Raw genomic sequence first — 27,463 nt, 5'->3', positions numbered from 1 at the left:
ATGTGCTGTTTTCAAATGATGCAATTTTAAAAAACATGACAGATTTAACTTTTGTTTATATTTTTGATAATATGATGACTCTTTGATATGAATACAGCTCTTCGAATTTGTTAAAATTACAGCTGTATAATAAAACCAGTTTTGTGTTTAATATTGTAGTGTAATATCTGAAGACATGAAAAATAGCTCAGTGGTCGTTCTTCTTTGGGCTAGAAGTACATTCATCAATATCATGCTGATAAGACTTCTAGTTGTTACTTCAATTCCATTATTGCAGAGAAAGATCAGTGACATGTGAAAAAAAATGTCCAAGCTATGAAATCATTGCAGCTGCTAATTTTATTTGTCTTCACATTCTCCTCAGTGAGAACTTAATTGCACAAAAAATAAATACCAACTCAAAAATAATATAAATTAATATTTTCAGCCATCTAAATGCAATTTATTTTAAAATATCATGTTTAACGTTTGATTTGTTCACCATAGAAGTTGCTCATACCATTCTGTCATATTCCAGAAAGTCTTCTCCAATAGGTTATGACTGGCCAACTTCTGACGGTAATAATGATGGCAAGTTGTCCAGTGCACCGATTTCTGAAACAAATAATAGTGTCAAGCTTAGACAACAAACTATTATTTAGAAGCTGTATTTATGGCAGTGTCCCTCAGGGACAGAATTTCATGTTCAGCGGTATATTTCATTTCTGGTTTTTCCACTTAATTGAGTTGTTCATTCCAGAAAAATTGAACATCTTGGCATCAATAAATATTATAGCATGGAAACAGGCTCATTAGTCCAACTTGTCTATGCCAACCGAGTTATCTACCAGAGATAGTCACATTTGCCTTTGTTTGGCCTGTATCTCTCTAAACATTTCCTATTCTTGTACCAATACCTGTCTATAAAGCAAGAGATTTACAATTTTCTATTTCCAACATCAAGTGCTAGCATCAAGTTCACTGATAGGGATTATAATTTAATTTGTTTCAGAGTAATGATGCCTTTTCACATCCTGATATTTTTAAAAATCTCTTCAGTATCACCAGAGCTATCAGTTTCTTTTGAGTTTACAAATTGTCATTTGCTGTTGAACAGTTTTTTTGAAGCTAAGTATTCACCTGTACCCAAAGCAACTAGTTTGACAGCAAACTTATTCATTTTACAAAATTGAAATGACAACCGATTAAGACAATATTTTCTTCCTACCACAATGAATCAGATGAAATAACTCAATTAATTAGCAGTCGAAGTTTTTAAAGAAATACATACATTAGTTACTGATTACTTTTTGGAACTGAGTGGTTCCTAAGCATGCTTGATAGTACCATTAGTGACACTTTCCATCCCTGCTGATTGAGAGAACTGATTGAGAGGTAATCAGTCAAATTGGATTTGCCCTTTTTGAGAACAATCACATAATTGATAAATTTTCCACATTGTTGGCTAAATGACAGTGTTATATCTACATGAATAAATTTGTTATTGAGATATGACTGGTTTATGAACAAGTCTTCAATACTACAGCCAGAAATCTATATGATCTCATACCCTTTGCTTTCCATAGTGTTTTAGGCAATTTTTGACATCATTTGATACAAGTTGATCTGGTTTCTGAAATGGTATGGATTTCAAGAGCAAGACGAGATGAATCATCCACTCAGGACTTCTGGCTCAACATGATTGTAATTATCGCACATTAGGACCTTCTGTTTCTGAGGTTAGCGATTATTAATTATGTAGGATATTCAGAATCAACAAACTTACGTTAATTTGGTAAGATAGAGATCTTGTTGATTTTGGATGTTAAGTGTAATGGATTTCTAATTTTAAACCTAGAGTCATATTTTTCATATCAATAGCAATTTCAAATGTTTCCACTTCTGCCTGGAAGAGCCTTGTGCATATTTGCAGTCTTTCCCTTGAAACTAATCCATTCAAACTTTGCATTCACCTATGGTGATGTAAATCTAGACTTGAACTAATTTGCAATTAATTTCCAAATAATTCATCATCTTGAACAACTCAGGGAATTGGAAGTCTTGCACATTTTAAAAATCCCAGTATTTCCTGTAATATCAGTTTTTTTTCCTAATTCCACTACGATGAACTTTACAGAAATATAAATGTTTAAGAGTTAACTAGGAATTAATTGCCTTTTATTCTGAACAGTAATCTGCAAGTGTTATTTGAATAAAAAGATAAAGAGTAGACCATTCACCAGGTTGAAACCATGACACCTTAACAGTTTCTCCAACTTTTGCTTCACTATCCATTTTAAACAAGTTTCTAGTGTTAAATATTCTTACCTTTTAGATGCAGGTAAATGAGAAATTCAATAGCAATACGAGCAATGCTTTCATCAGGGAGGGTTTGTAACAAGTTACCTTGAAATTGTAAAGATTTGTTTAGTCCAGAAATGTGGTTTTACAAGTTGAGTGTTCCAATTATTACAATATACAGATATAAAAAAGAACAAATTGATTACACACACGTTCAATCCATCCCAAATTCCCTCCTTCCCACCCCACAAAAAGAAAAAAATATAAAAATATAGAAAATGAAAAATAAAGTATATGAAAAAATAGAAAAAGTACTAAAGAATCTTGGATTGCAGAGTGAGATGTTGTGCCAAATTTGTAAAATTTATTTCTTAAATTATAAGTAATTTTTTGCAAAGGAATACAACTTGGAACAATGTTAAAGATGTATCTGATTTCCAAATAATTGCAAAACCTTTTCTCACAACTGCTAATGCTAATTTAACAAAGTTCAATTGATAAATTGATCATTTCAATTTAGGAGTTGTACCTTCAATATTTCCTAATAGAAACAGATCAGGATTTAATGGAAAAAAACTCCTGTAATTTGTATAGAAAATTTACCTAGTCACCCAAAAGGGTCTCACATTTGGACAAGACCATGTTGAATGTATGAAAGATCCTACATCCTCACCACACCTAAAACATTCATCTGATAAGTCTGAAGTCAATCTATTCAACTTCTGTGGTTTAAGAAATAATTAATGTTTAAAAAAAGTATTGAACTAACCTGTACCTTACATTACGAGTATTAGTCAGAGTCTCAACATAAATTTACCCAAATTTGTTGATTTATCATAACATTTAAGTCTCCTTCCCATCTTTGCCTCGGTTTATCTAATCCTAATTTAGGAGTTTCCTCTTGCAATAAAAAATATAACAGATAATCTTTTGACATTCCCACTCCTAACAAGTTGTTCTACCTCAGTACAATTAGACAAAAACATTGCTGGCCCTAATTTATCTCTCAAATATGCCCTTAATTGAAAATGACAAAAAAAGAGTAGTATGTGGTATATCACAACACCTTGATGAAGGGCTCAAGCCTAAAACGTTGATGCTGTATCTTTACCTTTGCCACATAAAGGCACTGTTTGATCTACTGAGTTTCTCCAGCATTTGTGTATTTTTTTCAGGTTTTCCTTAATTGTTTAAATGACATTAATTGTCATCTCTCATAGCAGTCTTCCACATTAACAACTCTATATATTAAAAAAATTATTATCTCTTGTGAAGCTAAAAGAAGATTAATCAATGGCATTTTATGTGATAAAGATCCTGATTCATTTTATTCTAAACATTGAGTAAATGCTTCAATAGTGTTATGTCTTTTTTGTGAAATATGGAGTCCATATTTACAAACTGTTGGTATTAAAATTTAAATGAATCTCAAACATTCCCTTTCTCTCATTGGTCTCTATTAATAGATATATAGTTTAAAAGTATTGGAAAGTGAAGTGCTCCTGTTGCGGTTTCCTTGTCCCTTTATCTTAGTTTGTAGGTTGTGGGCAAGGGATTTAGAGGTTTTTCTTTATTTTGTATTATTTACCTTTTATATATACACAAGGTACCACTTGTATTTTCATTAAGTTTGAAATATTGTGATATGTTTGTTAAGTGGTTTTACATTAAATAAAATATTTTGAAAAGTGATCTTTATCAGCAATCAGTTTTGATTCCCACATATACAAATTCTTCTGAATTATTTTCTCCAATTTTATTCAGTACTATATTAACCCATGTCAGTTTTACTTTTTCAAATAAAGAAGCAAGGAATCTCATCTGTGCTGCTCAATAATTCTTAAAATTAGGGAACTGTAGTCCTCCTAATTCATATTTCCATGTTAATTTCTCTATAAAAACTCTTGCCATTTCACCTTTCCAAAGAAATTTCCTTATTTGTTTATTTAATTCTTGAAAAAAGTTTGGAGCACAAGATCATGGCTGATCTGATCATTGACTCTACCTACCTGGTTTTTGAAGTATTAATATTGGTAATGTCTGAAAAAGATATTGTATCCTTGGAATATCATCTTTATACAATTCACCCTTCTGATTAAAGTAAAAGGTAAAATTATCCATTTTTAAAAATCTTCCTCAATTTTTTTTTTAAGATAAATAATTCAATTTAAATAAATTATTCAAATTATTATTTGTATGTATTCTTAAATATTTAATACCTTCCTTTGGCCATTTAAACTGGGTATCTCTCTGACACTGGGCATTATCATCTTTTGTCAAAAGCATAATTTAACTTTTATCCCAATTTATTTTATAGCCTAAAACTTTCTCATATTCTTCCAGTTTGACATATAATCTAGGTAAAGATGACTCTGGTTCAGTCAAATGTATTAAAACATAATCTGCAAATAAACAAATTTTATGTTTTTCTTGACCTACCCTAAAATCCTCAATTTGTAAATCTGAGCAAATCACCTGGGCAAGTAATTCTATTGCTAAAACAAATAAAGCTGGTAATAAAGGACACCCTTGTTTACTTGATCTTGTTAAATTATATGGTTTAGATACCTGTCCATTTGTTACTGCTTTAGCTTTAGGAGTATTATAAAATGCTTTGATCCAATTTTAAAAAATGAATCCAAATCCAAACTTTTCTAATACTTTAAACAAAAAAAATCCCATTCTAATCTATCAAATGCCTTTTCTGCAATTAAAGCCACTCCAAAACTCAATCACCTTTTTTTCACTAAACGAATTATGCTAAGCAACCCTTGCAACATTTTCTGAAGATTGTCTTTTTAAAAAAAAACCCAGTCTGATCCATATTAATTAATTTAGGTAACAAACTATTCATTCTACTTGACAAAACATTTGCTACTATTTTATAATCTACATTTAATAATGAAATAGGTCCATACGATGAAGTTTTCAAAATATCTGGCTTTTATTTTTAGGGATCTCATTAATTATTGCCATCGAAAATTATTCTTGAAGTTTGTGATGCTTGATCCAATATGCATAAATATAGGAATTAGGAGGTGGCACCTCTTCTAGCAATCCATAGAAAAACAATAATACAAGAAAAAATATATATCTCCTAATAAAACTGTACTTAACAATACAAAAAATAAACCCTCCCAACAAGTGTTGTCCAAAATAACACCATCTCCCTCCATTTTGCAAGTTGTGACTAAGGTCACAAACACACACACAATCCATCAGAAATCAACACCTCTCACTCCTCCCAACTCCATTGGTATATTCAATATGCAAGCTTAAATCACTTAATTTATTTCTTCCTTTATATTAAATTCTTCCATTCCATTTAAGAAATTAAAATAAAGGAAAAAGTGGATTAATTCCATCAAGTCTGTAGTAATTAAGGTTGAACTTGAGGAAGACTCTGAATATACTCTTCTGCTTGTACAAAGTTTATAAAAAATATATTCTGTTGCCACGGAACAAAAATCTTCAAAGTTACTGGGTATTGAAGAACAAACTTTAACCTTTCTCATATAGCATCTTCTTAGCAGTATTAAATTCTTTCCTTCTCTTCAACAAATTCTCACTCAAATCAGGCAGAGCGGTTTCAGCTATATGGGGAATTATGTGTAACAAAGATGGGCCATTGCTCCTGCATTGAGCCATTGCTGCAATGCGGTGTGGTGCTCCAGTGAACTCTGGGCTCGGCAGCACTGCACACCTGCTGCTGTGTCTGGAGTTAGATGGGGGGGGGGGGGGGTGGACATGATGGACAGCGCTGTGCTGCAAGAGTGTGCCTGAGGGCCGGTCTGTTGAGCTGGTGGAGCACCTGAAAGATGATGGTACCCAACTCCACCACCCGATGGCCCACTCCTCCTGCAGCTCTGTAATGAAGGGGTGGCCTCTCTGGCTGGAGTCATGGACTCTCACCAGATCCACCTGACCTTGATTCTCCACCTCGTGTTCTGCCTTCTGCCCTGCTTGGCCATTGGCTCTGAGCAGCCAATGCTGGCCGAACCCCTGCGCCACCCCATCGCCTCTGACCTCCACGCTGGTCGAGAGCCTCCTGTATGGCGCATGTCCAACCACAGCTCAGCCCAGTCAGCAGCCCCTCCCCCCTCAACCTATGGTGCAAAATAGTCTGGCACTGGGCCTAGGGGGTTGGGAGGCAATGGCAGAGGGGGGTGATCAGATGGCGGGGGCTAGGAGTGAGGCATTTGCTTTAAGTGACTGCCTTTAAAATGATTTGGAAATCCAGAAGATTCCGAACAATGGCAGGTGTCCAGTCCTGACAATCCCGGATTATAGGATAGGCACCTGTAATGTACTCCTATAATCATAGATTATCAAACATGTCAGGCACTTAATCCAACTTAAAACTTTGCACATTGTCCGATCATACCCACTGATGGAAAAATAGGTGTTATTTATTTGGCAAAGGTCATTGTAATAGAGTTATTTCAAATATTCAAAAACAAAATTGAGAAATTGCTAAAAATTCAATTTTTTTTCAGATTTCTCTATTTTTTTTTAAAAACCCTTGTACATTTTACCTACTACCACGTATTTCATTACCTTCACTCATACAATGAAAGATGCAACTGACAATCTTAATCACTTAAGTTATGAGAAATAATTTCATACCGGGTTTAATATCTTCAATTTGAAGGTTACGTTTGCCAGTAAGGCCTTGCTTTTCATTTAAAAATTGGTAACTATCCATCGCATCTGTGAACAGAAGATTTACAAAATGAAACGGAGAATATCAATCTATTCAAAATGTACCTCTGCAACAACAAAATATCAATAAATATAAAAGTCTATTTTTTATATAGATACTGGATTTTCCAAAAATAATGGTTTATCATTATTAGACTGCAGAAGCCTTTGCTTTTGAACTTGTTCAATAAATATGAGGAATTGCCTCTTCTGTTGGTGATCAAATAACAAAAAGGATGACAATTATAGGAGCTTAGAAACTCTCACTGCCGAATTCCAGGATGGCATGCAGAGGTCTTCAGGAGAGTGAATCAAAGAAAGCAGGATCTCATCTCTATATATAATGGGTGAATGACACCTCTGGGGGAAGTTGATTGGGTGTTGATTGTGGGAGTTTGACTGTGGTAGATACTGGTATGTGTTTTGTGTCTCATGTCCCATTTAAATGCAAATTGCTTTTGTCAGTACAAAAGTATACGTCAGTATGCAGTATATGCATGCGTGCGCATATTATACAAAAAATTTTTTTTACACACAATTTATGATTTTTTTTGTGCGTTATATACATGTGCACATTTTTGTGTGAAAATCAGAAATCAAAATTACTGTATGTGCATGCATACAGTGACAACAAGGAATCAAAGCTAAAATTATGCAAGGAAATTGGTACAAAAATAAGGACATTTTAACCTCATTTGGAGTTCTACACAGTTTTGATCTTCCTAAAAAAGATGTATTGGAGACAGATTCATAGCAAATTTGTGGGGCAGAAAGAGGTCATGAGGAAAATATTTTCAAAGCCTTTGGAACTCATAGCCTGAAAAAAAAATGGCAGAATCAGAAAACATCACAAATAATTAGATGTGTACTTAAAAAAACTGACTCTGGGCGTTTGAAGCTGGCATCAAGTTGGGTCGTTCTTGGAAAGGCACACTTACAATAAGCTGAATGATTTATTTCTGTGCCACATGTTTTCCGTGGTTCTGTTCTGTGATTTTCTTGTCTGGTTTGTAACTCTTCTCCTCTGGGAAATGAGTTCTTACTATTCACTTTGATAATTGAAGTGTGTAAAAAGAAATGTCTCTTTTAAAATAAGAAATAATGTCCAATTCAATCTGACCTCTTAGCTAAATTTTCTTGTCCAGGAAACACACTTAAATCTCCTCTACATCCTCTCCAATGTAATTGCATCTTTCTGGTAATTTTGTGAGAAGGTTCTTAAACAGTTGTTGCTGAAATAGTGATAGACCATTCTAATGAAACTTCCTGGTTTTTTCAGTCTATGCCTCATCTAAAGACAAAGTATGCTATGAAGCCACGGAGCTCTTTAAACAGCTTTCTTGGCTTGTTCTGCAACCTGTGAGATTCTGTGGATAAACTCTCCAAATAAATTTGTTCTTCCATTTATTGTGCATTTTTTGGTCTTCTTGCATCTTCCCAAGTCATTACATCACACTTCTCCAGATTGAATTTCATGCAATTTTCTGCATAACTGTGTGGACCTTGTTTGCACATCAAAGGTCACATCCTCATGGATCAACTGCATGACCAATTTTTGTATCATCTGCAAGCTTCTTTATCATGCGTCGATCATTTGATTCTAAACATGCAAACTATAAATAGAAAGAGACTGAATATTGTGAAACCTCACTAGTACCACACACAAAAACTCCCATTAATATTCATAAACCTTTGGTTCCTGACATTCGTTTGAATTTTTTTTCATCAGCTTGCTATTTTTACCTTGGCAAAAGATTTACTAAAATCCATGCAGATCATATCAAATACACTACTATCATCAAATTTCCTTTGTTACCTTCTTGCAAAAATATTAATTATTCTTACATTATCTTCCCTGAAGAAATTCATACAAATAGTCCTCAATATCTAAATGAAGACTTGTATTTCCCTCAAAATTAAATCTAATAACTTGCAGGTTTGTGTAATGGCAATCATATAGCTTCATTTTTACAATTACAAGACAGAAATTTATTGAAAGTTCCTTGTGTATTTTAATTCAAATTCCTCAGGTGGCATGACAGGATTTGAATGAGTATCTCTCGATCAAAGATTCAGAACCAGTTTTGTAATTTAACTATGATGCTATATTTCTATTTGCTCCTCATGTTTAAAGCCTGCATCAAGAGTCAGCAATAATTACAGTGAAAGAATGAGCTGAAGGCAGCAGCACTTTCTCTTCATGTTCCAGGGAGTAGACAGGCCACATGAACACCACAATTTGCAAAATTACCATGATGTATCATTGACAAGGTACACTTAATACTTAGGAGTGGGCACAAACACATTCGTCAAACAGCTAGGAAATTATGTTTAGAGTTTATACTATTTTCATGGTATACTCACGTGGTCCTAGAAGGTATCCTGCACTGTTTAGTGTCCAACCCCTTTTCTCTTTTGCCTGTGGGAAAAAATATCTCCACATTACCTTTACGGTGTTCTTCAGAGCACTCAAATAATAAAGAATCAGTCACTACAATAATGAAATCAAATATTTTTAAGGAACAAAAGTCAAGACTAACAAAACACAATTTCAATGCCAAATTCTAGCTGAATCCAGCCAACCTTTCCTAAAAATTGTGAGCATTTCCAACACACTGCCTCATCTTCTGATTTAAATGTTTTTTTAAATGCTTCTGACATCACCTGATGTCAAAGCAACTGATAAAAGGGTTTTTGCCTGAAATGTTAACTCTCTTTCCAGAGAATCTTCTGCTGAATTTTACACTGATTTACCAGATCACTTTACTAATCCAGTTTTAGGCCACTCTCTGGGCATAACACGTAACAATACAGATATGGATTTAATGATGTTTTTGATGTAATTTTAATGTTTGACAGAATGAAGATGAAACCATAAAGAGTTAAAATTATCAGGTTTTCATGCTGGGGAAATTTTTTTGCCTGCCTAAATCCACTCCCAGTTGAAAGTTACTAATTTGTGTGTATTTTGGTCAGTATGGTTCATAGTGTGAAAAATAAAAAAAATTAAAAAGAGAAAAGTCACACTCAGAAATAATGGCATCTTCAAGTTAGAAAAAAAATTGATATTTTCAGTCAATTTCAACTGACCCAAAATGTAATAAATTTAATAAACCAGCCATATTTAGATAAACATTGATCAGATTCCTCAGTAAGGGTAACATTTGAATTAGGGCCCTTCTTCCATCAGATGTAGAACTTACAATTTTTTTTCTCATTTCATAACATGAGGATCAAGGTTTCTACTCCCACATATATTTTGAACAATTGTTCATTAGTGATCCCTACATCAGAAGTCTCATTTTTTTTTCAATAAACATTATTAGAGAGAGCAATGTCCAGTCACATAAACCCCACATAAGACTTGAAATCTTTAAAAAAAACTCACAGAGAGCACAAGCCCACATGAATGAGAGACTGCGATACACAGAACGAGGGCCACACACAGGAGATTGGCGCAGCTCGGCATCTGAAAATGAAAGGTAGAATAAAACGGCAATGTGCCTCGAGTGTTCTAAAAAAAAGAGACAACTAACGTTTTGAGAAAACAGAAGCAAACTAAAAATTATTGTTCTACTGTTGTGATCTTACCTTGATTTGGTGGTGGTACGTTTTCTTCTTTTAATGCGATTGGAGCCCTGGCAATTATCGAACCAACAGTGAGTTCTCGATGGGAACGATCGCTACTAACACAAATTGTTCGAAAAACCGGAGAAGGAGGCGCACTTTTATAGGAAAGGCGATAAGCATCAATCTCTCTTCCACGTCACGAGCTCTATTTACTCTGTATGTCACCCCATTGGAACCAAAATTACACCTATTAAATTAAGTATACTTTTAGATAATTTGGCGGCAGATAGACACGAATCACATAATTACATTTGATGAGTACACACAGTCCCGAAGGCTGACTACACAGAGCACAAATTGCCTGCCACGCACACTCAACGAACTGCAGGACATATATTTCTAAAGATTTTGGCTTCTCCGATGTATTATATTTTCAGTGCCTGATATGATTACTTTCTAAATTATACAGTGACTAAAATGTTAACAAATACCTTGCTCAATATTATATATTTACTCCCTCCCCGTGACCAGTGAATCAGTATTACGGATCAAAACCTCTTCGATCTCAATCTCTCAACCATCCAAAGAGAGCAGACGAAAGAAAAACCTATGGATTCCTGTTACAAGTTACTTTCAAAGAGGAAACATGAGAAAAATGATTATAATATCTGATGCAGATGATATTTATTGAATTCGGAAGCATCTTTTCACTTCTTGCAAAAGTAAATAATTCAGTCCAAATTAACACATTGCGAATTCAACAGATCTTTTCGATGGACAACCTTGGATGAACAAAAAAATCCCTCAAACGAAACACTGGCAAGACCAGTCAATTGTCTTCAGTCCTTGTCACAAATATGATTCACCAGAAATTGAGTGAATCCTTTTTCTCAATGATCATTTTTAGATGAACCAAACTTCGCGATCTTCGCGTTACGTTCAACACAAGGTTAAGAGCAAATGTAGAAGTAGCAGAACTCCATCCTGCTTGATGAATTTAGTTAATTGTTCCAGAGGTCTTGGCTAATCCTCGTGTTGTTTTTTGTTTTGTGTATGCTACACACACTCGACTGGCTGCGATGTCATTGTGTAGTACAGTCATTCTATGATTCTTTCCTTTTTGCCACTAACATTTCAGTTTCACCCAAGGACATCATCCGCAGCCCTCTGAGGTGGTCAATTCCAAAGTTTTACAAGTGGTGTCAATACATTTCTCATCTCAGTTCCAAATTGGTGATCTTATTTTCAGAGATGATGTGTCCTACTCTTCGATTTCCAAGGAGAGAAACAGATTCTGAGTAAAGAGCAATCTTATTTAATTCAGAAACAATCTTTTTGTCAGGAATCAGATGAGTGAATTTATGGTACACACAATAATTTAAATGTACATTTTTTGGTTACAGAGGACAAAACTACACACAAAGCTCCATGAGATTTTACTATGCCTTTATATACAAATTTCCTTTGGTTTTTCTTCAATCTTTGGTGTACAGTTTATGATTTGCCTCCCTAATTGCTTGTTTACTTTGGATTTTATAAACCAGCACACATAGATTCTTCAAACCTAGTTGTTCACCATTAAATGTGTTGTCTTACTCTTTCCACGAAATAACCATATATTTTCTCCACTTTTTTATTTATTAAAATATCTGTATATTCCCTAAAGTGCACTTTAACTTCCAGCTTGTTATTACCAATGTTTCAATACTTTGAGGTGAATCACGAAAATCTGTAGACGCTGTGGTTGAAGTAAAAACACAAAATGCTGGAGAAACTCAGCAGGTCAAACAGTGTCCTTTGTGCAGCAATGGTAAAAACAAATAACTGACGTTTTGGACTTGAGCCCTTCATCAAGGTAAGGAAGAATATCGTAGGCAACCAAAAAGAAGGATGGGGGAAGGGGGGCAAAGGCAGGAAATGATAGGTGGAGAAGGGAGGGAGGGGACAGCAGCAATCAGGGGGAGGAGGGATGGCTGGGTGGGTGAAGGGGAAAGGGAGGGGACAGCAGCAATCAGGGGGAGGAGGGATGGCTGGGTGGGTGGAAAGGGAGGGGGAGAACTGGAAAAACTGGAAAGGGGGAGGGAAAAAAATAAGCAGGTTAGCAGAAAGCAGAGAAGTTGATGTTAATGGCATCTGGCTGGAGAGTGCCCAGACAGAAAATAAGGTATTGCTCCTCCGATCTGTAGGTGGTCAGGGTGGGATAGTACATAGGCCATGGACAGACATGTAAGGATAGGAGTGTGACTCAGAATTGAAATTGTTGACTTCTGGGAAGCCTCTGTTGTAGCGGAGGTGCTCAGTGAAGCGAACTCCCAATTTGTGACTGGTCTTTCCACTGTAGAGAAGACCACAGAGAGTACTGGATGTAGTAAATCAGTCCTGTGGATAAACAAGCAGTATTGCTTCACTTGAAAGGCCTGCTTGGGGCCCTGAACAGTAGTAAGGGAGGAAGTATGGGCACAAATGTTGCACCTACTGCAGCCACAGGGGAAGATAGGTGGGGAGGGTTGAGTGCATGAGGGAATCACAAGGGAGTGGTTTCTATGGAAAGCAGAGAAGGGAGAAGGGAAAATGGGTCTGGTGGGATCCTGTAGTCAATGCTGGAAATTCTGGCGCATAATGTGTTGGATGCAGAGGCTGGTGGGGTGGTAGGTGAGGATGAGGGTGATTCTATGTTTGTTACATCTGGGAGCAGAGGGGGCCAGGGCAGATAAGCGGGAAATGGAGGAGATGTAGGTGAAGGGTGAGTTGCTGGTAATGGAGGTGAAGCTACATTTGTGGAAGAAGGCAGGCATTTTTAGAAGATCTAGACTGGAAGGCCTCATCTTGGAAACAGATGCAGCAGAGATGGAGAAATTGAGAGAAGGGGATGGAATCCTTGCAGGGGGCAGGCTGCGAGTAAGAGTAGTCAAGGTAGTTGTAGGAGTTGGAGGTTGTAATATGTCATTGGAAAGCTTGTCTCCAGAGATGGAGTCAGAGAGATACAGGAAGGGGACTGATTTACTGCATTCAGTGACCCCTTTGTGGCTTTCTCTACATCGGAGAGACCAGTCACAAATTGGGAGTTCACTTCGCTGAGCACCTCTGCTACAACAGAGAGCTCCCAATAGTCAACCATTTTAATTCTAAGTCACACTCCCATGTCTGTCCAGGGCCTATCCCACCCTGAACACCTGCAGATTGGAGGAGCAACACCTTATTTTCTGTCTGGGCATTCTCCAGCCGGAGGGCATTAAGATTGACTTCTCTGCTTTCTACTAACCTGCTCAGCTTTTTACCCCTCCTCCTTTCCAGTTTTTCCAGTTCTCCCCCTCCCTTTCCCCTCCACCCACCCAACCATTCATCCTTCCCCTGATTGCTGCTGTCACCTCCCTCCCTTCCTTCTCCATCTATCATCTCCTGCCTTTACCCCCCTCATCCTTTTTTTTTGGTTGCCTGCTGACATTCTTCCATACCTTGATGAAGGGTTCAAGCCCGAAATGTTAGTTATTTATTTTTGACCATTGCAACATAAAGGACATTGTTTGATCTGCTGAGTTTCTCCAGCATTTTGTGTTTTTACTTATTCATTTCAATACTTTGCCTTTTCATTCAATTTATTAATTTAATCTGAGTCATGAAAGGCTGATACTTATCCCTGAAATCTCACTAAGTTATAGAATTGTTATTGCCATTGAGTCTGTACCAGCTGTTGATGGAGCACAGTTAGTTCTATTCCTCATTCTTCCCTGCAACCTTACATATAATCAATTATTCAATTCCCTTTCAAAAGTCACATTAGAATTTGCATAAATTACACTTCCAGCAATCTTTGTATGAAACATGTGTTTCCTTCATTTGGATCTTTTTGGCAGTTTCAAGAATCTATGAAGTATGGCCCTTGAAGCCACTGCCAAAGGGAATAGTCTGTTGATTAGCTTATTTGAATCCAAGAAGGTTTTGAATCTATGAAACCAAGAGGCACCTCAAATTTTCTTGCATTTCCTTGTGAATGAAATTGTGAAATTATTCTCATAATTCTCTTTGCACCTTTTCTTCAGTTTTCAAATCCTTACCAGAAAACAGTGACCAACATTAGAGGCCTTGTTTTTGTATTCTATTGAATTGATGTAGCCCAGGATGACAAATGTTTTAACCACTTTCTCAAACTATCCTGCCAATTTCAAAGAATTATTCACACAGACACCCAAACTCGTCCCTGTTGATGCAACTATATTATCTGCAATGTCCACATTCTCTTTCCTGCTGTGAGAGATGAGAAAAACTGACATTGCAATATGAACATGAAGAAATGAAGAAAATACAATTGATACATAAGTAAATGAATGAAACCAGTACAAACAGGATGAGTTTGGGAATTAGGATGCAGGAAAGCAGAGTCAGCACGATTAACATAATCTTCTAGTCTTTGTGACAAGATCAATGAGCCACCATAAGAATAAGATAAGGAGCGGTAAGGAACAATAGAATGTAGGAAGTTGAGGTAGTCTGGATAGACAGAAGTACCAAGTTCTACATATCTAATTAGTTAACCTTACACAGATTTACAAAGTTATACATATTAAATTAGCCAACCCTAGACAGGATGAGCCAACTCTACATACCAAGAGACTGTAGCTCCGAGAATCAGGAAGGTGTGAATAAGGACAATAACATGAAGGGACACCAACAGGATACCCCCTGGTCCTCCAAGTATACTGAAACTGCATGTAGGCAGGAAGGATTGCCTCTGCCAAACCCATCCAGGGGGCAGAAAGAATGTAAGGGGGAGGGTATTCTGATACTGAAATTTTCTGTATAAAAGTTGGGTGAGCCCCAGTGTATGTGTGTATTCCCAGGGTAAGGGGAAGCACCCAACTTTGCATTGTCGCTGTAATAAATGTTCTTTGTTCTCAATTTTTGTCTCGAGCAATTTCTTTAAAGGTACTTCTATTTCTAACAAATGGGGGCTCGTCCGGGATCACACTCCCTCCACTGACAGAGTGCCCGATGACGAGAGTAGGTGCACCCCAGCTGATTCAGCTGGACTCACGGACGACGGGTGGCTGGTCAGTGGAAGAAGTGAGTGATATCCAAGAAGAGGCATTGAGAACAAACGACGGAAGAAACATTAAGGAGCGCGCAAGAACCTTGCTACTGGAACCCGGTAAGAGGAATTTTACTTGCCTCTCAGTATGGGAAATATGGGTAGCAAGGAAGAGAGTCCTGGTTCAGGATGTGAGGATCAGATAACTACGCACAGCCCACATGGGTTGATGTTATCTGACTGGGGCACGGGAAGGACCCGTGGAAAGGACAAACTGACCATGGTCTGGTATTGTTGTAGGGACTGGGTTAAATACCCGATAAAAGGGAGCTCCGTGTACTGGCCAAAACTCGGATCCGAGGATGACTGGATGTATCAAGCTTTGAACATCTGGCTCTATCAAAACCAGAGAGATAACCTAGAGAGCAGAGAATATGCAGCCTGCTGGCTTAGGGGATCGTGTGATCAATTGGTTTTGAAAGAAAAAGAGTACAGGGACAAGAGAGAGGAGGAACCTTTTGTCCCTGAACCACAAGGGTGGGATGTGCTACATTCCCTCCCTCCACCTTATGTTCCTCCTATGCCGGCTCCTATCTTTCCTCCCCCTCCTATAACCTACCCTTCTGCACCTTCCCCACCTCCCCCACCACTAGAGAAGAGAGAAGAGAGCAGGAGTGGTATGATGACTCGCTCACAAAGCACTCGATTACCACCCCCGTTGACAGGAGAGAGAGGAAACTTTAATTCAGAACAGTGTGAGACTCTTCGGGAAGAAAGGGCAGAGCCCCCCAATCCATCTCCCAGGGAGCAGGAACCCAGACCTAATAAGCCAGAAACCAACTGGATGCGACCCCTGCGGGAAGTTCCCGTAGGAGAGGATCTCGGCTTCGTAAATGTGCCCCTGACCAGTACTGAAGTGCGTAACTTTAAGAAAGAACTCACCTCCCTGATAGAAGATCCCCAGGGATGTGCCGAACAGTTAGACCAATTTTTGGGACCAAATCTATATACTTGGGAGGAGTTAACATCTATCTTTAGGACCCTGTTTACTTTGGATGAGCGTGGAATGATCCGCCAAGCAGGGATTAAAGTCTGGGATAGGGATCACCAAGGGGGACTAGATGCGGTACCAGGAGAAACTAAATTCCCCTTGGCAAGACCTAATTGGGATAAAAATACCAATGACGGTCGGGTATTGATGGAAGAGTACAGGGTTAATTTGATAAGAGGAATCAAGGAATCTGTCCCAAAGGGACAGAATTTCAAGAAAGCCTTTGAGGTTCCCCAAGGTCCCGACGAGACCCCTTCCGCATTTCTGAATAGATTGCGCACGGCAATACAGCAATATGGGGGTCTCAACATAGAATCCCCAGCAGGGCAACAATTTGTACTAACTGGTTTTGTTACCAACTCAGCCCCAGACATTAGAATAAAATTACAAAACACAGAAAATTGGCATGAGCAGGGAATAACCCAGCTTCTACAGATCGCACAAAAAGCATTTGTCCAGAGGTCTGAAGATAAGCAAATAGGGAAGGCAAAAACATTAATCCAAGCAGTCAGAGAAGTAGTAGATGAGCGACCTAAAAAGGATAGGGACTGTGTGCCAGCTCCTGTATGCGGTGAGGGAAGCCACGGGTGGGGAAGTGCGGACCCCAGTGGATGGAGGTGTAGAGGGGGATTCTGGGGACGACGACCCTTCCCGGGGCACCTTAGAAACCCAGGTAGAGATTGGGAAACGGGAACATTTGTCTGTTTCCATTGTAAAAAGGAAGGACACTTTAAAAAGGATTGCCCACTGCAAGCCAGGGACACACGATCCTATGCCCTGATGGAAGCAGATTATGAATAGGGGGGTCACAGTTCTCAGTCAATACGCACTGTGGGGCTGCACGGAGAACCATTAGTTAATTTATGCATAGGACCCCACAGTGACAACATGATATTTTTAGTTGATTCTGGAGCAGCCCGATCTAGTATTTTACACCAACCAAAGGGAGTTAAAATAGAAGGGACAATGATAGTTTCAGGGGTGGGAGGAAGAGACTTCACAGTCCCTGTATTAAGAGAGGTCAGAATCCAAATGGGAAATAAGGTAATAGTAGAGGATCTTCTACTACTTCCCCAGGCTGGAGTATGCTTATTAGGACGAGACTTACAGGACCAATTGGCTATCGGTACCAGACCACTAGAATCAGGCATCGTGGTTCAATTTTATATTTTAAGCGAGGAAGATCGAGAACTTATCAATCCAAGAGTATGGGCAGAAAAAGGCAATAGACATTCCTCCCCTCCAAGTTACTTTAAAAGACTCGCAACAAACAATTAGAAGAAAACAGTACCCAATTCCTATGGCTGGCCGCAAAGGTCTGCAGCCCGTAATTGACCAGCTGCTTAAGGATGGTATACTCGAACCTTGTATGTCACCCTTTAATACCCCGATTTTACCTGTCCAGAAACCAGACGGTACCTATCGATTAGTACAGGACTTAAGGGAGTTGAACAAAATCATTCTAACCCGTCACCCTGTTGTACCTAATCCCTATACGATCATGAGTAAAATCGATCCCCATAGTAAATGGTTTAGTGTGATTGACCTCAAAGATGCTTTCTGGACCTGTCCGTTAGCAACAGAAAGCAGAGACATGTTTGCCTTTGAATGGGAAAACCCTTTTACTGGACGTAAAAATCAATACTGGTGGACTGTCCTTCCTCAAGGCTTTACAGAATCTCCAAATTTATTCGGTCAGGTCCTGGAACAGATACTAGATGAGGCTCCACGGAGAGACAATTGCCAGCTAATACAATACGTAGACAACTTGTTAATTACTGGAAGAACATACGAATTGGCTAAAGAATTTACTGTTGCACTTTTAAATTTTTTAGAAAAGAAAGGTCTTAGAGTGAGCGAATCCAAATTACAATTTGTTCAATCAGAAGTTAAATACTTAGGTCATCTGGTAAGTCAGGGAACTAGGAAAATAAGTCCAGAGAGGATACGTGGTATTCTGCAGATTCCCCCTCCCAAAAATGCCAAGGAACTTAGGAAATTCCTTGGCTTAGTGGGATTCTGTAGAATCTGGATGGAAAATTATTCTAGCCTTGTCAAATTTCTTTACGATAAACTCACGACTATAGAGACCGAAGCTCTAGTCTGGACAGACGATGAGATTAAAGATTTTGACTTCGTTAAACATAGCCTTACGCGTGCCCCAGTCTTGGCACTACCCGACTTAAATAAGCCTTTTGATTTATATACTAATGCCAAAGGAGGTGTAGCCACCGGAGTACTAACCCAGGACAGGGCAGGCTATAGACAACCAGTGGCTTTTCTATCAAAGATTTTAGACCCCGTTTGTCATGGCTGGCCAGAATGTGTACAAGCCATCGCAGCCACTGCTGTTTTAGTTGAGGAAGGACGAAAAATTACTTTCGGCGCCCCTATGATAGTTCACACCCCTCACACAGTCCGCACTATTCTCTTACAACGTGCTGGGAGATGGCTCACGGACCCTAGAATTTTAAAATATGAAACGATCCTAATGGATAGGGATGATTTGACCTTGCTCACGACTAAAACCCTTAACCCAGCAGCCTTCCTCGTTGCTCCAAATTTGGACAATTCCACAAATGAATTAGAACATGAGTGCTTAGAAGTCATAGACCTACAAACCAAAATTAGGGAAGATCTAACTGATGTCCCTTTAAAAGAAGGTGAAAGATGGTTTATTGACGGCTCTTCACGATGCATTGCAGGAACTCGCTATAGTGGGTATAGTGTAGTGGATGGGAAGCAAGGACTAGTGATTGAAGCCGGTCGCCTCCCTGGTCATTGGTCAGCGCAATCCTGTGAATTATACGCCCTATGTAGAGCACTCCACGGCTTAGAGAACAAGATAGGCACTATCTACACTGACTCTAAGTACGCTTTTGGTGTAGTCCACACCTTTGGGAAGATCTGGAAAGAACGGGGAATGATAACTGGTAAAGGACAGAAGTTAGCCCATGAACACTTAATTGTCCAATCCCTAGATGCTCTGACGCTCCCGACTGAAATAGCCGTAGTACATGTCCGAGGACATGAAAGTGGTGACAGTCCTGAAGCTAACGGCAACAGACAGGCTGATGCAGCTGCCAAACAGGCTGCACTTGCGGAAAAAATTCACATCCACCTATTACTGCCCACACCACTAGAGATTAAAAAACCCCCCATCTTTTCACGGGAAGAGGAGGTCTCAATGAAAGATCAGGGATTTCGCCAAACTGTCGACGGGTTGTGGTGGACAGTAGACAGACGTCAAGTCCTTAACAAAGCATTAGCCCGCCAAGTGGTAGATCAGCAGTTCGCCCGTTTCAACGCATACAAGTTGATTTCACAGAACTTCCTAAAATTGGTATTTACAAATACCTTCTAGTCATGGTAGATCATTTTACACGATGGGTTGAAGCTTTCCCCACCCCGAATGATCGAGCTATCACTGTAATCAGAATACTTATTGAATCTGTGATTCCAAGATATGGTCTGATTCAAACCATTGATTCAGACCGAGGAACACATTTTACCTCTCAGGTTCTCCAGGGTGACTGCAAGAAACTGGGAATAGACTGGCAACTACATACCCCATGGCACCCCCAAAGTTCAGGTCGAGTTGAAAGAATGAATCAAACTTTGAAAAATCAACTCACTCGACTTCATGAAGAGACTGGCCTCTCCTGGATTAAATCTTTACCATTAGCCCTGCTTAGAATTCGCACAGCCCCTCGTAAAGACCTTGCAGTCTCACCATACGAAATGATGTTTGGACTTCCATTTATGGGATTCCACACTGATACCCCTATCCCTGAGGCTAATGATCAATACATTTCAAATGTATTGTATACAAATGTATTCTATACACGACCTGAAACAGAAGGGATTATTAGCCCAAACTCCACCCCTGGAATTTCCTATCCATTCTATTAAACCTGGTGATTGGGTTTATGTCAAAGCATGGCAAGATAATCAACTGAAACCTGCCTGGGATGGTCCCTACTGTGTACTTTTGATTTCAGACGCTGCCGTGCGAACAAGAGAAAAAGGCTGGACCCACATCCAACGGATTAAACCAGCTACCGAACCACAGGATCACGACAGTCAAACTCAACCCTCCACCTGGCGTGCAGTGCCTCATCCTTCTGACCTGAAACTTACACTACGCCGTGAAAAAGTGACGTAATGTTGTTTTTATTCTTTATTGTATTGTTTAATTGTTGCTTCTCCATTTCTGGGACATCACTTAATTACTCACAATGTATTAAGTCCTCCTGGAATAGGGGCAGCAGAGGTCACAATTTTTTTTCCTTTAGAGTTTAGACAAGGTGTAGATTTAGTTTTTAGCCTTAGTAAGATATGTTTTAATAAGGGATTCCAATACAGACCAGGGGACCAGAACAGCTGTAGAGACCATCACTTAACTTCCCACATAGATATTAAAGGTATGAGTTCTAAACCTGTAGCACAAAGAGAGCGATATGACACAGACACACTGAATGTTAGTAACCAATGCACCTGTCAGAGAGAGAAAGAGAAGACGTTTGCTAATGTACACAGACAGGCTTCCACTACTCATACTGTTACACACATCTCTGATCGTAATGCACAATCCTCCCCAGACTAGTCTTTTCTCAAACATCCTTTGGGTTCCGCCGGCATTCACAATCCTTACTACTGCATCGTTAAGGGAAGTTCCAGTTATAAACGGCAACAGCAGCTACAGATCGCTAACACTCCTTGCCATCTGAAACATCTAATCAGACTCCATGCAGCCTTGGGCATTATCATCCAACACAACACAATGGCCCTGAGGTTACGGGCTGAAGATAAACAACGTTTACCAGACACACTTCAACAACACCGCCTGCCTCTCGATTACAGCTTCGCTGCTGAACGCAGCACTTGTGAAAGACTCCTTAAAGACACTACTCACAACGGGCAGGCGGTTAAGAACACTTCTTCAGGACGTCGAAAATCTTCCCATGCCCAGGGACAGACTTTGCAACCTCGGTCCTCTGCGGGATGGACTGGACTTTTCACCGGTTACTGGAGTCTGATACTCGCAACCCTTTTAACAGCTGGACTCATTACTCTCACCATCTTACTGCTTCCCTACATACAGACTGTTACACATCGTTTAACTCATCAACCCTTTCATCAGAACACTTACACCCAAAGGATGTACAATTCCCAACATCTTTCTGAGGACATGGAAACTGCTATCCGATTATTGACCAGCTGGGAAAACCAACAAGTTCCACTTTACCGCATCAGTGATACTGATCTAAAAGAAAACGGAGGATTGTGAGAGACCAGTAACACTGAGATCAGTAACACTGATCATTGTGTGAGATCAGTATTACTGATCTAAAAGAAAAGTGAGGATCGTGAGAGATGAGAAAAACTGACATTACAATATGAACATGAAGAAATGAAGAAAATAAAATTGATACATAAGTAAATGAATGAAACCAGTACAAACAGGATGAGTTTGGGAATTAGGATGCAGGAAAGCAGAGTCAGCACGATTAACATAAGAATCTTCTAGTCTTTGTGACAAGATCAATGAGCCACCATAAGAATAAGATAAGGAGCGGTAAGGAACAATAGAATGTAGGAAGTTGAGGTAGTCTGGATAGACAGAAGTGCCAAGTTCTACATATCTAATTAGTTAACCTTACACAGATTTACAAAGTTATACATATTAAATTAGCCAACCCTAGACAGGATGAGCCAACTCTACATACCAAGAGACTGTAGCTCCGAGAATCAAGAAGGTGTGAATAAGGACAATAACATGAAGGGACACCGACAGGATACCCCCTGGTCCTCCAAGTATACTGAAACTGCATGTAGGCAGGAAGGATTGCCTCTGCCAAACCCATCCAGGGGGCAGAAAGAATGTAAGGGGGAGGGTATTCTGATACTGAAATTTTCTGTATAAAAGTTGGGTGAGCCCCAGTGTATGTGTGTATTTCCAGGGTAAGGGGAAGCACCCAACTTTGCATTGTTGCTGTAATAAATGTTCTTTGTTCTCAATTTTTGTCTCGAGCAATTTCTTTAAAGGTACTTCTATTTCTAACACTGCCAAATGTATCAGTTTTTACTTTTCAGCATTAAAATTCACTGCCACACATCTCTCGATTCCACTTGATTGTCACTGTTTGATCTTTAACAATATTTTGCTATATCATCAGAATCAGAATTTGTCATGAACAAGACATGAAATCTGTTTTTTTTTGTGGCAGCATCATAGTGCAAACATTCATATTATAATCATTTTACATTACTACAAAAAATAAAAATAATAGTACATGAAAAGTAAGGCAGTGTTACTCCAAGCTTGCAAGACTCCATTTAATATTACCGCAAGCATACAAGTCCGCATTTATGCTACAAATTTCATATTGTAATTTATCATGTCCTTTGAAATTCACAAATACTATATTCGCTCATACTTTGCAAATTGCATCTTTAAAAAGCCATTAGATTTGTCAATTAGGATTTTTATTTCATAAAGCAATGTTGACTCTGCCTAATCAAATTGTGGCAGATCTCCAATTGTCCCCAAATCAATGTTTGCCTGTCCCTGTTCTAACATAGTGTCTGGGACAGTCTTCTGCCAGGAGTCTGGCTCCTTGCACTCTGGCATGGCACAACACAGCAGGGGTTCTGTTTGAACGTAGACAGCTATTTGCACTCACACTCTTCAACTACAATACCCAAGAATCTGCCCACCTAAATCAGACTGCCAGTCATGTGGTTGAGGCTACTGAATGTTAGCAAACATCTCTAACATTCATTTTCAATAACCCTCTGGAAACAGTTAACATTATCAATATTCTTCCTTACATTTTAAAGCATAAAAGCAAATCCACAAATAAAAGTAATTAAAACTAAATGAAACGTATAATAAAACTACAACCATTTAACTCACTCTTAATATCTCACACTGATTTGAATGGATAGTGCTGTGCTGTCGGAGTCTCATTTTTCAGCTCAAAACTGTATAAGAGTTCAATGAAGCAATGCAGAGGCTGTCAACAGACAGGTGGCAAAGCAGAAAGAACCATAGTCCATTTAGACTAACCTTTCTCAACAGGAGCCATACAGCAACACCCCCCCAAAAAAAAACTGGGGCCACCACACATTTAAGTGGGGGAGCGGGCACCGAATAAAATTATAAAATATTTTTTGTTTGTTATGTAGTTGGAGAGAAATATGGAAGGGGGTCCAAAAACTTTGCTCAAGGGGATCACAGCCAAAAAAATTGAGAATGGCTGATTTAGATAGATGCCATTACTGGAATATGGAACTTCTTTTGGAATACATAGCACACATCTGCCATTATTGCTAAGGTAGGGGAGAAGTTCAGAGTCATTATAACATTCTAAGGACCTTATTACATATGTGTAATGCTTGATTCAGATCTCTTCATAGCTTTGATGCAAACATGGACCAAAGAAATTAAACACAGAGTGAATTAATGGGTTTTCTTGCCATCAAAACATCTTTAAACTAACTATGGCATGAAAGAGGCCTGGAAAACAGAGGTCAATGGGCACCAAGGGTAATACTAAATGGTTGGAATTGGAGAACATATTCAGCTTCTCCATTCCTTCCTAACTGAACTACTCCATCTCAGTCAATATCCTGGCACATCATCCCTGCATCATCTCCAACCATTTCATACGCTTCTTATAGCAATGGCAACCAGAACTGCACTCCAGGTGAGGTCTAAGATTTTATGAAGATGGAGCTTAACCTCCCTTTTTCTGTATTTGATACCCTAACAAATGAAAGCTAGTCTCCCTCATTATCTGTGTATTGCCATGTTTAAAGAAAGAAGGACTTATACATCAAGATCCCTCTCTTCTTCAATAAACCATAAGACCCAACCATTAATTTCTAATTTAATTTTATTCAGTCCCTAATCACTTGAGTAAGCCATTGGATGATCGATTTTCTCATTAAGTTTTATTTTCAATGCAATGTCCATCTATTGATAATTCTTAAATAGTCACAAATATTTTGACCTTATTTCCATAAAATGTGATTCCACCTTTGTCATAGCTCATTTGTTTCTGAAATACCCTTTCTACTTTTGCTATCTTTAGATTTGAATATTCCAATATCTTGCTTTCCTCATTTAATTCTACATTAACTTGAAATCTTATAAAATGTGCTACTTTCAAGTTACTTTCAATTATAATTTTTATGTTTAATGACAACTAACAAGCTCTTGGGCCAGAAGGGCCTGTTACTGTGCTATGTGTCTAAAGAGACCCATAAGCAGTGTAACAATTATGCTTACAGAAACTCAAGACGCCAGAATTTTAAGTATGCATATATCTTGAAAGATTATAGAACTCGTGGTAAATGAGGTCTGTTTTTAAATCCTACAATATTTTTGCACCTTCCTAACTCAACAACTTCATCCAGTTCCATCATATTTCATGGAATGTTGTGACAGTATATAGATATTTTTTGGGGAGGTAAATTTGGGCAGGTTTTAGTGTAGGTTACATCCAAACACTTTAAAAAAGATTTTATTAAAAATACTGGAGCTCTGCTAATGCTAGACATGTCGGGGGCCTCAGAGCCTTTGCAAAAGTTTTGGAGAGTGCCCAAGAGACTTCACTAATAGATTGTTGTTTACAAAAAGGCAATAGATGAAAGAGCTTGTTGGAGCCACGGACAGTCTTGAGTGGAACTTGCTGTTCTGAGGGTCAAGTGGTTTTGCAAGCAGAGAGAGTCAAACAGGCTTTCTCTCTGTGAGAAGAGACACACACAGATAATTTCTAAAGTGTTACAGACAGTAACAGCAGCTGGGACTGGAACAGGACAAGATGGCAAGCTTGTGGAAAACCCCATTTGGAAGATGGGTTGTGAATTCTTAGTTCAGCCTGGTCAAAGCCCTTGTGGTTCATGTAAGAGGAGAGGACCGACTGCCTAATGCTTCACTTGGAATTAGAGAAACAAGAAGGAGCTCTGTGGTGACCTGAAAGAGGAGAAACCTGAGGGGCAAGTTTCTTCAGCAAGACACTGAAGTGGGTGAGGGAAGTAAATCAGTTGTGGTTGTCCTGGAACAACAAATCTCTCTCTGAAAACCGACAAGAACCTTCCTGAGCGGTGACCATTTACCTTTCAAGCACCAAAGCCTGGTGAACTTTATAAATGTTAAATTCTGTGCACAGTATAAGAATTGCCTGCAACCAATGAACTTGGAGGAATGAGAAGTGAGATCGGACTGTGAACCAAAGAACTTTTCTGAACTTGCATGCAGGTGCGCTTAGAATTAGAAGGGGGTTAAGTTAGGTGAGTGAAGACAATAGTGATAAGTTAAAGTGTTTTCATGTTTAAACATAATTAAAAGTAACTTTTGTTTGAATAACCATTTGTCTTGGTGAATATCTATTGCTGCTGGGTTTTGGGGTCCTCTGGGCTCGTAACAACATGTCCTCTTAAAACTTGGGGCCCTTGAGCATCTTTAAGACTAGTTGCACATTGTTTTGTGTGCAAAAGTTAGAATGCTCTCCACAAAACTCTTCATTTCCCCTACCTTTCTTACTACATATTGACTAAAAACTCTCATTAACCCGGTTTATAATTCAATTATTACCATATGCCATTCAGACTCAATATTTCTTTTCTCAAGCAACCCTCGATCATTGGCAATCATGTTGAAGGGGTTTTCTTTCTTTTCTTTGGCTTGGCTTCGCGGACGAAGATTTATGGAGGGGGTAATGTCCACGTCAGCTACAGGCTCATTTGTGGCTGACAAGTCCGATGCGGGACAGGCAGACACGGTTGCAGCGGTTGCAAGGGAAAATTGGTTGGTTGGGTGTTGGGTTTTTCCTCCTTTGTCTTTTGTCATTGAGGTGGGCTCTGCGGTCTTCTTCAGAGGAGGTTGCTGCCCGCCGAACTGTGAGGCGCCAAGATGCACGGTTGGAGGTGATATCAGCCCACTGGCGGTGGTCAATGTGGCAGGCACCAAGAGCTTTCTTTAGGCAGTTTAATCTTTGTGTTTAATAAAAGCGAAACGCACAATTGCCAGTCTTTCAATGATCGGTCCCAAAATAATAATTTAAAAATAACCCCAAAATTCGAACACCCCGCTATAAAAGTTCTTGGTCGTGTAAAACTGAACGATGACTCTTCCTTTCAATACGGTCGTGATTTAACAATGTTACAACCTCTTTCCTTCATGGCCACGAACAGATAGACGTCCATCCAAGAGGGAAATGCACGACCAAGAGTAGGAGCACCATCCAAATAGGAAACGGACAAACGGAGAGAACGGATGAAAGTCTGGCGGGAAAGGGGGCGCACAGCGACGCCTGGAGGCATCACGTGATCGAACCCCGCGCGGATGCGTGGCGTCGCATGCACTGTGGTGTCTGCACTTGGTTCAAACGCACGTTGAATTCGGAGCGCGTGGCTGTTGGCGAACTGCCGGCCGGGGCGCCATTAGAGAGGGTGGGAATCATGGACTTGCTGCTCAACGTTACGCGAGGCCCGTCGTGGCCCACTCTCGGAGAGGGTGGTGATGAAGTCGACTTGGACTCTGGGGTATCGGAGAAGAGTGGAACAAAGACGCATCTGCTTTCCCGAAGAGATAAGTTCGGAATCATCGATTACGATCTGCCGCATGTCATTTTTTTCATCTTTGGAACTTTGCTGTTTGGAGGTAAAATAATAACCCCCCCCCCAAGTGAGTTGACAGAATGGAGCAATACAAGTCCCTGTCGGTCGTCCCATTCGCCTTTGTCAAAGCGTTCGCTACTTCGCTTTAGCGGGTGCACTGTGGCGCCTTTAGACTGGATTAAGCCGAGCTGTGGGTCAGATAGGAC

The 27,463-nt window shown here is 39.1% G+C and overlaps 2 protein-coding genes across 12 annotated transcripts in view; one reads left to right on the top strand and one right to left on the bottom strand.

Moving 5' to 3' along the window:
* Nucleotides 1-321: 321 nt before the first annotated feature.
* On the bottom strand, nucleotides 322-26,901 carry gal (galanin/GMAP prepropeptide). Of its 4 annotated transcripts, none has more exons than XM_069914138.1 (7): nucleotides 26,233-26,901; nucleotides 10,573-10,798; nucleotides 10,370-10,450; nucleotides 9,346-9,400; nucleotides 6,907-6,990; nucleotides 2,308-2,385; nucleotides 322-594 (listed from the first exon to the last, which is right to left on the bottom strand). In XM_069914138.1, exons 3-7 carry the CDS (start codon nucleotides 10,448-10,450, stop codon nucleotides 536-538), a joined length of 357 nt encoding a protein of 118 aa, XP_069770239.1. In that variant the 5' UTR covers nucleotides 10,573-10,798; nucleotides 26,233-26,901; the 3' UTR covers nucleotides 322-535. The 4 variants fall into 4 exon arrangements, with proteins under 4 accessions (XP_069770239.1, XP_069770243.1, XP_069770252.1 ...); XM_069914142.1 differs by having other exon boundaries at nucleotides 26,807-26,901; XM_069914151.1 differs by lacking the exon at nucleotides 26,233-26,901 and adding an exon at nucleotides 23,701-23,882.
* A 121-nt stretch (nucleotides 26,902-27,022) lies between these two features.
* The window catches only part of LOC138744666 (sperm-specific sodium:proton exchanger-like), a 224,828-nt gene continuing 224,387 nt past the window's right edge, over nucleotides 27,023-27,463 (top strand). For 7 of the 8 annotated variants that reach the window (XM_069901216.1, XM_069901211.1, XM_069901194.1 and 4 more), the window contains exon 1: nucleotides 27,023-27,300. In XM_069901216.1, the coding sequence (XP_069757317.1) occupies nucleotides 27,099-27,300 (202 nt within the window). In that variant the 5' untranslated portion in view covers nucleotides 27,023-27,098. The remainder of the gene's footprint in view (nucleotides 27,301-27,463) is intronic. The other variant, XM_069901231.1, reaches the window with a different exon arrangement.

Source organism: Narcine bancroftii, chromosome 1 (genome assembly GCF_036971445.1).
Source record: "Narcine bancroftii isolate sNarBan1 chromosome 1, sNarBan1.hap1, whole genome shotgun sequence".
Lineage (NCBI taxonomy): Eukaryota > Metazoa > Chordata > Chondrichthyes > Torpediniformes > Narcinidae > Narcine > Narcine bancroftii.
The sequence above is the reverse complement of the archived record's forward strand: the minus strand, read 5'-3'. Positions and strand labels throughout refer to the sequence as shown.

Excerpts from the sequence above, each read along its gene's own strand:
- gal (XM_069914128.1), bottom strand. The coding sequence starts at position 26,487 with ATGACAAAAGACAAAGGAGGAAAAACCCAACACCCAACCAACCAATTT. Across the intron at positions 6,991-9,345 it reads AGGATACCTTCTAGGACCAC|ATGCGATGGATAGTTACCAA; the intron begins GTGAGTATACCA and ends TTCTGTTCACAG. Across the intron at positions 595-2,307 it reads CATTTACCTGCATCTAAAAG|AAATCGGTGCACTGGACAAC; the intron begins GTAAGAATATTT and ends TATTTGTTTCAG.